Source organism: Dendrobates tinctorius, unplaced genomic scaffold (assembly GCF_039654945.1).
Source record: "Dendrobates tinctorius isolate UK_male_01 unplaced genomic scaffold, ASM3965494v1 ptg000013l, whole genome shotgun sequence".
Taxonomy (NCBI): domain Eukaryota; kingdom Metazoa; phylum Chordata; class Amphibia; order Anura; family Dendrobatidae; genus Dendrobates; species Dendrobates tinctorius.
The window spans coordinates 12,445,405-12,463,211 of NW_027361681.1; the positions used below are offsets into that span (position 1 = coordinate 12,445,405).

The 17,807-nt window shown below is 47.8% G+C and overlaps 1 protein-coding gene across 2 annotated transcripts; it reads right to left on the reverse strand.

The window, feature by feature from the left end:
* Window positions 1–555: 555 nt before the first annotated feature.
* Window positions 556–17,642, reverse strand: LOC141069605 (phosphatidylinositol polyphosphate 5-phosphatase type IV-like). 2 transcript variants are annotated; one of them, XM_073559318.1, is made up of 11 exons: window positions 17,504–17,642; window positions 10,037–10,851; window positions 9,180–9,303; window positions 6,680–6,777; window positions 6,099–6,223; window positions 5,335–5,454; window positions 4,814–4,921; window positions 4,420–4,581; window positions 3,751–3,866; window positions 2,024–2,160; window positions 556–947 (listed from the first exon to the last, which is right to left on the reverse strand). In XM_073559318.1, the coding sequence occupies exons 2-11, from the start codon at window positions 10,717–10,719 to the stop codon at window positions 815–817; spliced, it is 1,806 nt and encodes a 601-aa protein (XP_073415419.1). In that variant the 5' UTR covers window positions 10,720–10,851; window positions 17,504–17,642; the 3' UTR covers window positions 556–814. The 2 variants fall into 2 exon arrangements, with proteins under 2 accessions (XP_073415419.1, XP_073415410.1); XM_073559309.1 differs by lacking the exon at window positions 17,504–17,642 and adding an exon at window positions 11,644–11,945.
* Between the last annotated feature and the right edge of the window lie 165 nt (window positions 17,643–17,807).

The following is a 17,807-nucleotide window of genomic DNA, read 5'->3' on the forward strand; positions in this document are numbered from 1 at the left end:
TGTGGGAAAGGGACTCAAACCCCTCCTGTGTCAGGTGACATTTACAGGGGATCATAAGGCGCCTCTTATAATGCGGCATCATTTCCATGTTCCCCTTTGTGACACAAGTTATTGTTCGCCTCTCTGATGGGTGCAGAGCCCCGTGTTCCAGCAGTAAGACCCCTAATGTGATCCATAATCCTCTAATACAATTTCTAAGCTATTTTGTTTGGTTCTCCTTAATTATCGATTTGATTGCAGTCAGTGAATGCAAATATTTTTGTTAACAACCTGTCCTGCTTACAGCGGTGAAGACTGGTCACAATGTGTTGGTGAACGTAGACTTGGCAGCACGTCTCATTTCATAGACCTCAGGCTGAAGGCTCTTCCCTACACACTGACACATTGGAGCATACTCCTCAGCTGTGTAGCCAGAACATGCTCAGGAAGGACGTTCAGGTTCTACATCGCAATAAATGGAAACTATTTCTCACCATTTCCAAGCTGCTGACAGTGAGTGGAACTGGAATATCAGAGACCGCAGAAGCGGCCTCGTCACAATGCACAGACACGGAATTGTTCCAGATAAATATCTATTTACATATATTACATAATATTATTAGCAGAAGGCCCAGGAATGATTGCAGGATGCAGAGCACCCTCTACAGGCTTGTGGTGAGATGGCAGCGTTGCAGACAGTGGTTCAGACTCCATTTTTCTGATTCCAAGGTTCTACAGTCAATAATTGCAGAGTTTTTTTGCCCCAGGAGAGGTATAAGGACATTCCCACTGCAGGCAGCGCGGTGTTTCTTCTTCTGATCAGCGCTGCCTCCTGTCAGGAGATGGCGCAGACGCTGCTGTTTTTTTGGTTTTTCATTGCGTGCTGTTTCTGCAGCTCTCGGGAGATTCTCCTCTTGATGCCCAGTAGATACAACTCGCGGTCAAACAGTCCGGCCGCCAAGGGGATGCTGCGAGGAAGAACACAAGGGCAACTTTACACTGTGCAAACGCCAATACTGAAAGACAGGTAATAGGGACGCAGATGCGGGAGAAATCAGATGCGTGCCGTTGCGCATACTTATTTTACAGGGAACACTAACGGTGAAAAGATACGTTGCACACAGTGAGTGGACTAAAATCTAATTTATTTCAGGAACATAAATATATAGACAGGACAGCTCAGTCAGCAAAACCAATGCGTTTTGACCAGAAGGTCTGAATGATGGTCTTTCTGGTCAGAACGCGTTGGGTTTTGTTGACTGAGCTGTCCTGTCTATATTTATGTTCCTGAAATAAATTAGATTTATTCACGTAGAGCCAGATATCTCTTCACCGTTAAAATTTGATAAGCTAATGTGGCTGTACACCTGTAGGAGCATTATACTGCAAGACTGAGGAGCTAGAGTCCCCATTCTCTGCATTTCTTACAAGGAAGGGTTACTGCAAATAACAGGGCGCGTGGACCCCATGGTCATATCATTGGGGGCCCAGACACAGATTGATGTATAGCCACTTACCTCATGGAAATCTTCTTTACCCTCCAAGAGCTGAATCTGGTCCGGATCCTCCCCAGCAGACACGGGAGCATAATTTGTTGCACTGTATCAGCACGGTCTCATACTGAGCCATGCAGCTCAGTGAGCAGGACGTTCTCAGCCTCTGGATGTTAGTAATGCTATTTCTGATGGGTCCACCCAGTGGCATAAACTAGTTCCAAGGGGACAACTTCTTTCAATCATTTTCGTTTGCAGATCGGTGTGGATCCAACCATTGGGCCCCGCACCGAGTGGCGGAACAAGGCATATCTGTCCCCACCACCGCTCGGTTCATTATGGTGCTGCGCTTGGTTTTTCAGGAAGTGACAGAGAATATACAGAATGTCGGTCGAGCACATACACTGATACACTAGTGGGGACAGGAGTACTTATTCTGCCACTCACAGGGGTCAGACCCCCACGCCGATCCTGTGGATAAGCGTTGGACGGTTGTCCACTAAGAACCAGATATCATAGCACAGACCCCGCGGGCGCCAATTATTACTTACTTGTCTCTGCCGGGTCTGATCCTCACTTGAAATAATCCGAATACAGGCCTGTGGTCGGAGGTCTTCACCAGGGAGCAGGAGGCGTACTTCAGGACGCGGATATCGCCCTTATTCCGACTCTTGTACACCACCCGATCCTGCAGAGATCCAGAGATTAGTGTGCGGCGTGCACTGAGGGTAACGGTGGTTATATAAGAGGCTTGCTATATGCGGCCACCTCCATTACCTCGTTTGAAGGGGCAACTTGAGCATTGTGAGAGGCTATGACCCTTTCACCATATGTAGCCCCTTCTGGAAAAAAACAGCAGTTATGTCTATTAGGAGCATTTTTCAAACACAGTCCATATACAAGTATCCCTGGTTGGTGGGACCAAGTGACTAGACATGTGCGACCCACCAGAGCTGGTCACGTGGAGGACCATGCAAAAGGGGATCTAAAGAACGGCACAGGGCACTGTAACCACCAGGTAACGGCAATATCTCCACTGGAGAGGGGGCAGGGTGTAAGGTTATATTTCTTTTGCAAACAAAAAAGTTGTGTAATCTAGATATGACACTGAGTTGGAGGAAACCTGGGTGGACGATCTAGTATAAGGTGACGACAGAGCTGCTTTTCCCAGGAGTCCACATGTGGTCACGCACTATATAATAGTTTTCCTAAGTTTCCATGTATCTGTTGTAACAATGCAACTCATTTGGGAGCGATCTAAGGTATCACAGGAACCATTTCTAGTCCGGCTGCTTTATTTCATTCCTAATAAACCACATTGTAGGAAACTGAAATACAGCCTTAGTAAAGTATGAAGTAAAACATAAAGCAAAAAGTCCGTACAATAAGTCAGGCTGGCTAACCAGCACGAGAGTCCAGCTTCTTAGTCCTTTAGAAAAAGCACTCAATCCAGGAGGTCTGCACACCTCCATACACACAGACATGTGAGAGACAAACAGTTCTCATTCTACACACTGAACCACATCCAGGGATGGAGATACGGTGAGCAGCCGTCTCTCCCAACACTTCAGCTGCTCATAATCAAACTGTCATGGCCGATTAACCATTTTAGTCCTATTCTTGTCATAGAATGAACGCCAGAAAAACAAAACAGTGTTAGACATGCATTTTTTTTTTAAACATTTCATCCCACTTGGAATTTTTTGTACATTATGTGGCAAAATGAATGTCATTTAAAACTGCATCAATTCCCCCAAAAAACAAGCATTTATATCGCCATCGACAGAAAAATGATGCTATGGCTCTAGAATTAGGAAGAAAAAATGTAAGTTGTAAAAGAAAAACTGGCTGCAGTGATGGGGGGGGGGGGGGGGGAGAGGAGCAGTAAGCTGTAGTTTAAAAATCCACTGGATAGTTTGGGAGAAAAATCTATATGCAAATGAAATGCTTGGAGCTCCACAGGTGGGGCTACCCGATGCAGAGCAGCACCTGCTCTCCAACACCTTCACTGGCCCAGTACTGTGAAGTATTGCAGTGGGGGAGGAGCTAGCCAGTGTAACTGCCAGAGAAAAGGCTCTGGATCGCATGTCTCCGCCCACAGTGATCCATACACCTCATTTGCATATAAACAAAGAAAATGTTCTATCCAGCGGATTTCTAAAGCTATGGCTTCTGTTAGAGCAAGCCCTCCTAGTCAAGGATGTCTATTGATACCAAGTTCACAGCTTTAACATGTGACACAAATAAGAGGTTCAGGTCCCCCCAGCTTTTCTCTTACCGTATAGGACGGCGTTCTCTGCTTCGATGTGCTGTCATATTCGTCACAGCCAATGTCAAACTTATATGTGGGGAGAAACTGAATAGCAGCCTCTTCAAATCCCTTAAATATAGACCCTGGAGAGAAAGAGAAATAATAAGCTTATGAGAGTGCGCAGGAGCAACATTTAGAGTCTCCCTGTAATCTGAGGCTGGAGCAGATGGCGGTCTGTGCTCATTTTCCAGCTCAGATTTGTTCACCTGCACCTCGGTCTCCTCTTTCCTAATCCACGACTTTTGCTGACGGCATAACGGCTTTGTGAGACGCCCCTAAATCCTATGTCTGTCTGCAGCGGGGGAGGGGGGGGCTGCACTGCAGTATATACTATGTATTTATTGATTTTACTCATTTATATAGCGCCATTAATTCCACAGCGCTTTGCAGACATTATTGGCACTGCCCCCGATGGGGCTCACAATCTAAATTCCCTATCAGTATGTCTTTGGAGTGTGGGAAGAAACCGGAGAACCCAGAGGAAACCCAACAAACACGGGGAGAACATACAAACTAATCTGTTATTGTACATTTGTAACAAATTAATGCTCCGCAGCCGCTATTCTCACTCATATGAACTTTCACCTGTGAAGAATCAAAAAAAGTTAAATAAATTAGCATCCAATCCACCATTACCGTCGTTCATCTCTTTGATCAGCTGATCGTACTGCAGCAGCCGTGACATGTCTAACTCCGGTTTACGTTGTAAAATGGAGTTCACTCCTGAACGATCCTTGTTCAATCGGAAGTTAAAGTCACCGAACCAGAAAACTTCATCAAAGCGACTTGTAACGTCCACTGGAAGGTCAAGCAGAAGAGAAGATGGAGAAGAAACAAGAGATTATTATCCATGCTGGAACAACCTGTGCGTCCCCTTATACAGTGCCATCATTCACTACGTCTGGAACCTTCCAATATTACTGCACTGCCTCCGGAGGCAGAAGTTGGAACTACAGCTCATCACACGGGGTGTGCAGTTGGAGACTAATGAGCAGAACAAGACAAGACACCGGTGACTGATCATACTCACAGGGATTGGAGCGGTACGGGTTGGTGTCAGGAATATTACGAGGTAGTGCCAAACCCTCAACTATTTTCTTGTAGTCGAGGATCCTCTCGATGACTTTGCCATCTCCAGCTGCCAAAAGAAACACTCAGATCAGAATGGACGGACACAGGGTCCGGCTTTAGAGTTTTTACTGAATGGCTTATAAATAACCAGATCATTATTTTCTCATCCCTTCATATCAACATCTCTGGTTGCTGCCAAAGAATTAACAAGACGTTGTCACTAATACCCAGAAGCTAAAACCATTTCCTCACACAGATGAGAGTTTGTTACAATGTATCAGAGTACACATCCACACACTGTAATGAGCAGGACTGGGTCCGCAGAGGATTTAAGCATTGGACTACAAACAAGAATGTGACCATTCACTGACAACAAGCAGGAAAGAGCTCCTTACAATGGTTGGAGCGGAAAGTCTATTAGAAGTTGCATAGTCATTATCGGGTCGAGCGCCACACACAGCAGATTGGACATATTCTTACATGTGAAATGCGACGTAATCAAGAGGAAGGAGGTTCCAAAAAAAGTGAAGGACACGGCGAGGGCTCCCTTGGTCTTGATCTGTGAGACGATCCGTGTGGTGACCGTGGCATATTCCACCTCTATAGAAGAGAACACATCAGGATCAATACACAAAGGGATAGATCCCATCACATTGCCCTGCTGACACCTCCAAAGCTTTATAACTTCCTGTAAAGTCCACACAATGCGTACAGCAGCATACCTTCAATCCAACCCACCAGTGCTGGATTATCTGATGTTCTGGATTACTGGTATGCCCTTAGAAAAGTCTAACACAGACCTCCAACACTCAGGATGACCTGTAGCCTCAGAAATCCTTATAAAGTAATTGTTATTAAAGATGAGCGGATAAATTCCCAGGACCCCAGAACAGTGGTTAGGTCATTAGTCCATGGCCACCAAATAGGAGTCCAATGAACCTTCTCCTCCCCACAGGCATCAAGGGCACCTCTTTAGATTTGTTGGCTCAGCAAGAAGTCATGTGTGTCACACCTCAATAGTGTAAAGCCAGGCCTACAAAGAGGTGCCAGGGATACCTGCGGGTTGGAGGTTCACATCTGGTGACCATGAGCTATGGACATGGCTGATGGTCCAGGGTCCTTTAAAGGTATTCGCTAATCTCTAGTTTCTGTGTACTGTCCCCTCTCTGCTGGTGACCCCCACATCTCCCATGTCCATGATCGCAGGAGACCCACATGTGGAAAGCAGGGAGAACAGATCTTACCAGAGCAGAACCAGATCAGGTCTCGTCGAATGAAGACTGACAGGTAGAGGACGCCATGAGCACTGGAGTGGAGCAGCACGTAATGTGGTCCCAGGGTCTCCTGGAGTCGAACCTCCCACTCCCGCCTGTGAATACACACAAGGGTCATGAGTGACTGCGGGCATCAATCTAAGAGACTACTTAATGGCTGTACAGCCAGGAAATGACGGCTTCAATCACATCTACCCACAGGGATGAAAGGACAGAGCCCCAAGGACAGAGTGTGAGCAATCAATCACAAGTACAAGTGTGCACAGCGATGTAGATGGTGGCTTCACTCCACATTCTATGTCAAGTTTACAGGTAGAAAGTGTCATGTGGATATAGGGGCAGCCTCAGGCGATGGGGCTGCTCAGCTTTACTGTACAGATTGTATCACACTATGAAACATGGATTCTCCCTCCCAAATATAGCGCTGCTCTGCGGCCATGTCTGGTACTGCAGGTAGGTCATGTTCACATGAATCACAGACAAATGTGATAACAGAAGCAAGCAAATACGATTCTCCAATTTCACACATATAAAATGATTGGGGCACTGACCGGTCTGGGCTTCCTTCCTGGACACCAATAACATACATATCTTGTGCAAAATCATCATCTGATGGCAGCAAGAAGTCATCCAGCGTCTCCGGGAGCTCCTGCATGAAGCAAAGGGGGAGAAACATCATACACAAGGATACATGAACCCACGTCTGTATAATCCCAAGCAGGTGATACACGTTACCCCGAACATCTGCAGACTAATGTGAATAATGACTGCGAGATATACAACCATATCGCACATCTGCCCGAGCAACTGTATCAGAAAATAATACAATGCAAGTCGTGTGTTACTGCGGGATGTCAGCAACTTTCATACATCTTGGGTATTGCAGGAAACAGGTGACGTTATCAAAGAACCCTTTGTTCTGGCATCTGATAATCCGTAATTAGCTTATGATTCTGGATGCATGCCTCTGGGGTGTCAAAAGATCATCACTACTGATATCCCGAAGTAAGAGGGCACAAAGAAGCATCACTACTGACTTCCCGAAGTAAGAGGGCACAGGGGAGCGACACTACTGATATCCCGAAGAAAGAGGGCACGGGGGAGCGACACTACGGATATCCCGAGATAAGAGGGCACGGGGGAGCGACACTACTGATATCCCGGGGTAAGAGTGCACGGGGGAGCGACACTACTGATATCCCGGGGTAAGAGGGCACAGGGGAGCGACACTACTGATATCCCGGGGTAAGAGGGCACAGGGGAGCGACACTACTGATATCCTGGGGTAAGAGGGCACAGGGGAGCGACACTACTGATATCCTGGGGTAAGAGGGCACAGGGGAGCGACACTACTGATATCCTGGGGTAAGAGGGCACAGGGGAGCGACACTACTGATATCCTGGGGTAAGAGGGCACAGGGGAGCGACACTACTGATATCCTGGGGTAAGAGGGCACAGGGGAGCGACACTACTGATATCCTGGGGTAAGAGGGCACAGGGGAGCGACACTACTGATATCCTGGGATAAGAGGGCACAGGGGAGCGACACTACTGATATCCTGGGGTAAGAGGGCACAGGGGAGCGACACTACTGATATCCTGGGGTAAGAGGGCACAGGGGAGCGACACTACTGATATCCTGGGGTAAGAGGGCACAGGGGAGCGACACTACTGATATCCTGGGGTAAGAGGGCACAGGGGAGCGACACTACTGATATCCTGGGGTAAGAGGGCACAGGGGAGCGACACTACTGATATCCAGAGGTAAGAGGGCACGGGGGAGCGACACTACTGATATCCCGAGATAAGAGGGCACGGGGGAGCGACACTACGGATATCCCGAGATAAGAGGGCACGGGGGAGCGACACTACTGATATCCTGGGGTAAGAGGGCACAGGGGAACGACACTACTGATATCCCGAGATAAGAGGGCACAGGGGAGCAATACTACTGATATCCCGAGATAAGAGGGCACGGGGGAGCGACACTACTGATATCCTGGGGTAAGAGGGCACAGGGGAGCGACACTTCTGATAGCCCGAGATAAGAGGGCACAGGGGAGAGACACTACTGATATCTTGGGGTAAGAGGGCACATAGGAATGTCACTACTGATATCCTGGGTAAGAGGGCACCGGGGAGCGACACTACTGATATCCCGAGATAAGAGGGCACGGGGGAACGACACTACTGATATCCCGAGATAAGAGGGCACAGGGGAGCGACACTACTGATATCCCGAGATAAGAGGGCACAGGGGAGCGACACTACTGATATCCTGGGGCAAGAGGGCACAGAGAAACGTCACTACTGATAACCCTAGGTAAGTGGATACAGATGAGCGTCCCGGAATAAGGCGACATCAGGTGCAGAGAACACGAGGAATCATTAAGTGCTCTATGCTACAAAGAGTTAAGGGCCTGACACTCCAGGGATGGCACAATTCTCAGTACAGGAAAGATTGTATTTATAGCCTCCCTTGGACGGTGTTGGTAAATATAGAGCGCAGAGTAAGAAATGGAAAGAGTTTCTATACCCTCATGACAAAAACAAGGGGTTGCAGATAATGAATTGCAGTAAAAGAAAATCCCAACTGGGCCCGCACATAGGAACCAAGAAAGGGACCTAATTATTAAAGGAACGGAGCTATTAGAGGAGGGAGGTGTTACATCAGTGACAGCCCCATCTTGCAGCGCTGATATCTGTTACGGGGGGGCGGGGCTCCGGGCACCTGTGGTTAGAGCAGTTAAGCGTACATGATCTGTGATATTATGGGGCAGCGACGTTTTCCTCGCTGTCCTGCAGCCTGCGGATCTTCGAGACCTCGTCCAAAGAAATCAATTACAGTATAGAATACAGGAAGGGGGGGGATGCAGCTGCAGCATCTCTGCCTCAGAGTCTATGTGAGACTCAAGCTGTGATGCGAGAGGGATAACAGCAGTGTGGAGACATCTGATTAGTCAGAGCACACTAGCAAGAATCCACCCACTCAACAAACATGCTGCACACTGAGCTGCCTCTGCCGCATCACGCCGCGCTCCTCATCTCACCTTGCGTCCCTGCATGTTCCACGTAGCAATGAAAACTCGCAGCAGCCTCTCTGGGAAATATCGATCTAGTTCCTCAGCTCCGAGCAATGCGCCGCTGGCCAAGAGACTCCCCTCCAAATAACTCCTGAGAAGACAGGAAACAGTCTGCAGAATGGTACCGATAATGGTGGTCTTAGGGGATCATCAAATACCCATCTGTGAGGTCTGTATGTAGCTGAATGTCCTACCATGTATGGATGCAGCACACATCCTTATATTACTCAGCTTCTAGTCACTTACAATAAAGAAAGCTGCAGACCCTTCTTTTTGAGAAATTGAGAACTGTGAAGTATTTTAGGTTTGATTGTGACTTCACATAGATGACACCGGGGGAGGAATGAGAATATCACCCTCAGAGGTCCCTCCAAATCTCACAGAGCGGACTCATATGGACTGATCAGCAAGTCTAAAAATCGGCCAGCAATGTCTCATCCCCACCTTTCTCTATTGCCCTGAGCAATTAAATCATGTACAACCCAGTGAATGCTGCAGCCAATCACTAGCCTTGACACTGATGCTGGCAGCATGAGGAGGCTGCAGTGGTCATGTGGATCATGGTGCCCCCCCCCACGGGTCAATTATATCAACTCTCACGTGTAATTTATCAAAATATTAAACCCATTAAAAAACAAATGAAGGGGCCGCAGAGTTCCATATTGCAGCCACGAGCCCCTGAAATAGAAGCATGTCTGGATCCATGTTTATATCTCTCACATGCGGAAACATACGGCCGTGCAGATCCCAAACACAGGTAACCCCCAAGCTGAATACAAATAATCCTGGGCACACTACGCCCCAGATTTTGGGGGTGTCCTCACCTGTTGCGCACATCCTTGGAGCGTAGAGGTGTGAGAAGGCTGTAAGTGCTTTTCATGGACTCATTGGAGTGGAGGTCGCAGCCTGCACCGTTCAGTCGTGTGTCGCCCAGGCTGGTGCTATGGCGCAGAAGCTGCTGGTGCTTATAATCCCTGTAATCCAGCTCCATCCTATTAGTCGTCCTCTGTGTCCTCAGGCTTGTGTTGGCTTCTAACTGGGGGAGAAGCTGCAGGGGCTTGGTGTGTGCGAGACAAGGTTTATGACTTATTTTTGGGAATCTTGACACCATGTTGGCCTGCAAGTGAGTGGTCCCTGATGACTCAGATGCCAGATCCTCGATAGCCGAGGCTTCCTGAAGAGACCCGTTAGAGGAACCACTTTCATTAGGGTCCGTTAAGCTCCCCTGGCTCGCCTTAAACCTCCGGCGCCAGCTCTGGTCATCCAGGGAGAAGGCTCTTTCCAATCTTTGCAGTCGCGGCTTTGGTCTGATGGGGGGTTTGGGTACAACATGATTTGTAAGGTTCTTACTGAGCAGCGGCGCATCATCCATCTGCTTCTCTATCCAGTCCCTGATCTCCTGCTCTTTGTTTAGGGTCAGGTCAGAGCCATCATCATCCACTATGACACGTCCGAGGTCAGAAGACTGAGAGGTGTGAGACATCTTCAGCTCCATCCTTGTGGGCATGGTTGGTGCAGGTTACAGCTCATTAATGTCCCCGACGTGCATGAAGGAAAGACAAACCGATCTTCGGCCACAGATTGGAAGCTCCATCCTGAGGAGGGTGATGACTGCCGGCATCACTGCACAGAGCAGGATCTGCAATCAGAGACATGAGACAATCATCCCTCGCAGGTTCCTATAGATACGGACGCTCTGCACACAGGACTCACGGGAAAAATCTGACTAGTGCTCAGTTATTCTCCACACTAATCAGGACAGAGTCCCCTCAGAAAACGCCCCGACACCCCCCAAATACAGGAACACCTCACTCATAAGATTACATCAGGTGGTAAGTAGTGACCACAGCACGAGAACGTCAGGCTCTGTACATTCCCGGACACAGAGAAACTGGATGATGGAGGTCACTGTCCTTTCCACCAACTATAGCCATAACCAGGAGAACAAATGGAGTAATAGGAGAATCAACAGATAAGAGGTGGGGGTGAAAGATGACATCGAGATGACCACTGGCCCCCCGGGCACACATCGGGGCCACCACTGGCCCCCCGGGCACACATCGGGGCCACCACTGGCCCCCCGGGCACACATCGGAGCCACCAATGGCCCCCCGGGCACACATCGGAGCCACCAATGGCCCCCCGCGCACACATCGGGGTCACCAATGGCCCCCCGGGGCACACATCGGGGCCACCAATGGCCCCCCGGGCACACATCGGGGCCACCAATGGCCCCCCGGGCACACATCGGGGCGACCAATGGTCCCCAGGCAGACATCAGGGTGACCAATGGTCCCCGGGCAGATATCGGGGTGACCAATGGTCCCCCACAGATATCAATGTGACCACCCCTCACAGACATCGGGTTACCCTCTCCCCTACAGACACCTCAGTCGAGCTTCAGGTCTCCGCTCGCTGATATTACACTCACCGCTGAGTACCTCGGGTGACTAAAGCCCACATCCCGCACCTAGTAACCAGCACAATGAGCGTCTTAGAGACGAGAAAACTCGCACACTGCCCACAGCGGCCTCTGGAGGTGGGAGATCTCCGCACATACTGCCCACAGCGGCCTCTGGAGGTGGGAGATCTCCGCACATACTGCCCACAGCGGCCTCTGGTGGTGAGAGGAGATCACCGCATATACTGCGAGCGGCCTCTAGTGATGGGAGGACTCCGCACAGACGGCGCACAGCGGCCCCTGGAGGTGGGAGGAAATCATCGCTCGCAGCCTCGCAGAGCTGCTCCTGTTGGAGGGATGAGGTCTCTGCACAGGGGCCCACTCTATAGTACTCATTTGCGCTGCCCACACTTATTAGCGCAGTGTTCATTGCTGGATATCCCTTTATATCCTCCCTTGGCTTATTAATATAAGCCAAGGGAGGAAAAAAAACCAAAACAAATATGAACAGAACCCTGCACCTCACTGATCAGCTGTTTGTCCTGAGGTGACTTCCCGCCTTTCTCTATGTCACAGTGTCCATTTCCGCCTTGTTCCCTGTTCAGTTCAGACACTGAGGTGTCTGGCGGCCTATGCAGCGCCCCGGGTAATCTGTAAGGGTATGTGCACACTTTGCAGATTCTCCTGCGTTGTCCAGTACCATTGCAATCAATGAAAAACGCTGCGCACATGCTGCAGAAAAATCCGTGCGGAAACGTTGCCTGTTCAAATCCGCAACGTCAACTCTTTGTGCGGATCTGCAGCGTTTCTGCACCCATTGACATGCATTGAGCCACAGCAAAACTGCAGGTCTAAAAAAGATCTGCGGTTTTGCTGGAGATGAAACGCTGCAGATCGGGAGGGGGGAAGAGTGTGGGCGGTGACTGCGCGCGTGTATGGCGTGTGGGCGGTGACTGCGCGCGTGTATGGCGTGTGGGCGGTGGCTGCGCGCGTGTATGGCGTGTGGGCGGTGGCTGCGCGCGTGTATGGCGTGTGGGCGGTGGCTGCGCGCGTGTATGGCGTGTGGGCGGTGGCTGCGCGCGTGTATGGCGTGTGGGCGGTGGCTGCGCGCGTGTATGGCGTGTGGGCGGTGGCTGCGCGCGTGTATGGCGTGTGGGCGGTGGCTGCGCGCGTGTATGGCGTGTGGGCGGTGGCTGCGCGCGTGTATGGCGTGTGGGCGGTGGCTGCGCGCGTGTATGGCGTGTGGGCGGTGGCTGCACGCGTGTATGGCTTGTGGGCGGTGACTGTGCGTGTATGGCTTGTGGGCGGTGACTGTGTGCGTGTATGGCTTGTGGGCGGTGACTGTGTGCGTGTATGGCTTGTGGGCGGTGACTGTGTGCGTGTATGGCTTGTGGGCGGTGACTGTGTGCGTGTATGGCTTGTGGGCGGTGACTGCGCATGTATGGCGTGTGGGCGGTGGCTGCGCGCGTGTATGGCTTGTGGGCGGTGACTGCGCGCGTTTATGGGCCCAACCAGTCTGAAAAATAGGAGGCAGGGGCTGCGGAGACACTAAGGCTGCGTACACACTAGGTGTTTTTTTTCAACTTTTTTAACCCCTTAACGACCGCTGATATGCCTTTTAACGGCGGTAATTAAGGGTACTTAAACCACAGCGCCGCTAATTCACGGCACTGTGGAGTAAGTAAATAGCGCCCCCCAGTGTCGGATTTTCTCCGGGGTCTCAGCTGCAGGGGTAGCCGAGACCCCAGAGAACATGAATCGGGTCGGTTTTTACCGACCCCGCTTTTGCGATCGCCGTTATTAACCCTATAACGGCGACCGCAAAAAAAGCCGCGATTTTGCATTTAATTTCTCTTTCCGCTGATGTGATTGCACAAGAAAGGAGAGAGAAATAAGGTCCCCGATCCCCCACTGTACTTCCCGGTGGTCCTCTGTCCCCTCCCGGTGGTCCTGGGTCCCTGCGGCTTCCTCCGGTGGGCGCCGCCATCTCGGATCCGGAGAAAATGGCGGGCGCATGCGCAGTGCGCCTGCCGGGAATCTGCAGGCTCCGGCTGGCAGATTCCATTCATTCATTTTGATCACTATGATAAACTATCATAGTGATCAAAATAAAAAAAATAGTAAATAGCCCCCCCCCCCGTTTATCACCCCCTTAGATAGGCAAACACAATGAAATAAAGAAAATATATATTTTTTTTTTTCATTTTTCCATTAGGGTTAGGGTTGGAATTAGGGTTAGGGTTAGAATTAGGATTAGAATTAGGGTTAGGGCGAATTAGGATTAGAATTAGGATTGGGATTAGGGTTGGAGCAAGAATTGAGGGGTTTCCACTATTTACCAACTTTGGGGGTCTAATTTCTCCTGTTACCTTGGGAAAATAAAAAAATTGGGGGCTAAAAAAAAATCACTTTTGTGGAAAAAAGACTTTATTTTCACGGCTCTGCATTATAAACTTCTGTGAAGCACTTGGAGGTTCAAAGTGCTCACCACACATCTAGATCCGCTCCTTGGGGGGGGTCTAGTTTCCAAACTGTCACTTGTGGGGGGTTTATACTGTTTAGGCACATCAGGGGCTCTGCAAACGCAACATGACGCCCACAGAACATTCCATCAAAGTCTGCATTCCAAAATGGCCCTCCTTCCCTTCCGAGCTCTCCCATGCGCCAAAACAGTGGTCCCCTCCCCCACATATGGGGTATCAGCGTACTCAGGACAAATTGCACAACAATTTTTTAGTCCAATTTCTCCTGTTACCCTTAGGAAAATAAAAAATAGCGGGCTAAAAAATCAATGATAAAATGATTTTTTATTTTTGCGGCTCTGCGTTTATTAACTTCTGTGAAGCACTTGGGGGTTTAAAGTGCTCACCACATATTTAGATAAGCTCCTTTGGGGGTCTAGTTTCCAAAATGGGGTCACTTGTGGGTTTCTTATCACTGTTTAGGCACATCAGGTGCTCTCCAAAAGCGACATGGCATCCAATCTCAATTCCAGCCAATTCTGCATTGAAAAAGCCAAACGGTACTCCTTCCCTTCTGAGCTCTGCCGTGCGCCCAAACAGTGGTTTACCCCCACATATGGGGTATCAGCATACTCAGGACAAATCGCACAACAACTGTGGGGGTATGATTTCTCCTGTTACCCTTGTAAAAATAAAAATTTTGGGGCAAAAAGATCATTTTTGTGGAAAAAAAATGATTTTTTTTTCACGGCTCTACGTTATAAACTTCTGTGAAGCACTTGAAGGTTCAAAGTGCTCACCACACATCTAGATAACTTCCTTAAGGGGTCTAGTTTCCAAAATTGAGTCACTTGTTGGGCGTTTCCACTGTTTAGGAACATTAGGTACTCTCCGAACGCAACATGGCATCCGATCTCAATTGCAGCCAATTCTGCGTTGAAAAAGTCAAACGGTGCTCCTTCCCTTGTGAGCTCTGCCGTGCGCTGAAAAAGTGGTTTACCCCCACATATATGGAGTATTGGCGTATTCAGGAGAAATTGCACAACAAATTTTCTGGTTTATTTTCTCTTTTACCACTTGTAAAAATAAAAAAAATTGGTTCTGAAGTAAATTTTTTGCAAAAAAAAGTTAAATGTTAATTTTTTCCTTCCACATTTCTTTAGTTCCTGTGAAGCACGTAAAGGGTTAATAAACTTCTTGAATGTGGTTTTGAGCACATTGAGGGGTTTAGTTTTTAGAATGGTGTCACTTTTGGGTATTTTCTGTCATGTACACCCCTCAAAATGACTTTAAATATGATGTGGTCTCTAAAAAAATGGTTTTGTAAATTTTGTTGTAAAAATGAGAAATCGTTTGTCAACTTTTAACCCTTATAATTTCCTAACAAAAAAAAATTTTGTTTCCAAAATTGTGCTGATGTAAAGTAGACATGTGGGAAATGTTATTTATTAAGAAATTCATGTGACACATCTCTCTGATTTAAGGGCATAAAAATTTAAAGTTTTAAAATTGCAAAATTTTCTAAATTTTCGCCATATTTTCATTTTTTTCATAAATAAACACAAGACATATCGAAGAAAATTTACCACTAACATGAAGTACAATATGTCATGAAAAAACAATCAGAATTAGCAGGATCTGTTAAAGCGTTCCAGAGTTATAACCTCATAAAGTGACAGTGGTCATAATTGTAAAAATTGGCCTGGTCATTTAGCAGTAAAATGGCTCTGTCACTAAGGGGTTAAAGCAAATTTTCAGCTGTGTTTACAGGACCAGCAAAGATTTCAGAAATCTCATGCCCACACATTGCTGCTTTTTATCTCATCAGGATTTGTGCTTTGCATGGTTTTTTGGACATAGAGCATGTCACTTCGTTCAGTGTTTTTCACCCATTTGACCTGAATGGGAGATGAAAAAACATTGAGAAAAACGCAGGTATCACGTTTTGTTGCGTTTTGTTTTTTTTCCAAAACCTGATTCTATGGAATAGGACTTCTTTTTTTCAACACTGAACTTTATCAGCATGCACAAATCTAGTATACCAAAACTGCCGCAAGAAAAAAAACAAGGAAAACAATTTTTTTCCTGCAGCTTCTTACCTGCCAGGAGATCAGGTTTTGATGCGCCCGAAAAAAACAAACATTGAAAAACGCCTAGCGTGAACTTACCCCTAAGGCTATATGCACACGGTGTGGATTCTGCTGTGTATCCGCAGCTTTTCTGGCCCTGAGGGTCCGCAGCAGATTGAGGCTGTGTTCACACACAGCGTTTTTTTTAGCGGTTTTTACCGCGGTTTTCACTATAAAACCGCTAAAAATAAGCTTCCCAGTCATTTCTATGCATTTTGCACATTGATGTGTTTTTTACCGCAAAAAAACGCATCGTGGTAAAAAACACAGCATGCTCATTAATTTTGCGGATTTTTCTGCGGTTTTGGCTTCTTCCATGAGGTTTGAAACCGCTGCGGAAAAAAACGCATCAAAAACGTGCAAAAACCGCCGTGGAAAAATAGATGCGGTTTCTGGGAAGGGATTCAGGTTTTTGAGCAGAAATTTTCTGCAACGTGTGCACTTAGCCTTAGCTGCGTTGTACAGTACCATTGTTTTCAATGGTAAACTGAAAAACGCTGTGCACATGCTGCGGATTTCTCCGCGTGGCTGTTCCCCAACTCCAGTCCTCAAGAACTTCCAACAGGTCATGTTTTCAGGATTTCCTTAGGATTGCCAAGACGATCATCACATCACCTGGGCAGGCAATAATTCCATCACCTGTGCAATACTAAGGAAATCCTGAAACCATGACCGCATGTGGGGGTGCACGCATCACAGAAGCAAAGCGTCACGAAGATAAGCGTCGGGATACAGCAGTTATTACATGGCACAGAACTAAAATCCATCTTCTCTCTTCATACAGGTAAAAATTCCCTCTGCTTGCTGTCTTCTGCAACATATTCAAATGGTACAACTTCCCACCTCTGATTGCTGTCTCATCTGCTGCAATAGACTCTAATGGTAAAAATTCCCTCTGCTTGCTGTCTTCTGCAACATATTCAAATGGTACAACTTCCCACCTCTGATTGCTGTCTCATCTGCTGCAATAGACTCTAATGGTAAAAATTCCCTCTGCTTGCTGTCTTCTGCAACATATTCAAATGGTACAACTTCCCACCTCTGATTGCTGTCTCATCTGCTGCAATAGACTCTAATGGTAAAAATTCCCTCTGCTTGCTGTCTTCTGCAACATATTCAAATGGTACAACTTCCCACCTCTGATTGCTGTCTCATCTGCTGCAATAGACTCTAATGGTAAAAATTCCCTCTGCTTGCTGTCTGCTGTGTCATCTGCTGCTTTACCATCTAGAAACATAGTTTAATGTGTCTGCTAATTCTTTGTTATAAATCATTTGGTGCATTGTACTTAAAACTCACTGTTGCATTTCCATGACTGGGATCAGTGTAGATCTTATCTGGTGGAGGTGTTAAAATAGATGTTGCCAGGCTGAATGTCTTTGATCATCCCAAAAAAACCCCCCTGGTGTGCTGACCCCAGCTGCCAAATTATCCTCAACCAGTTCCCACAATCCATCTCTTCAGACCCTGCAGTCTGGACTATAAATTTAGAACCATCCATAGGGGTGCACGCATCACAGAAGCAAAGCGTCACGAAGATAAGCGTCGGGATACAGCAGTTATTACATGGCACAGAACTAAAATCCATCTTCTCTCTTCATAC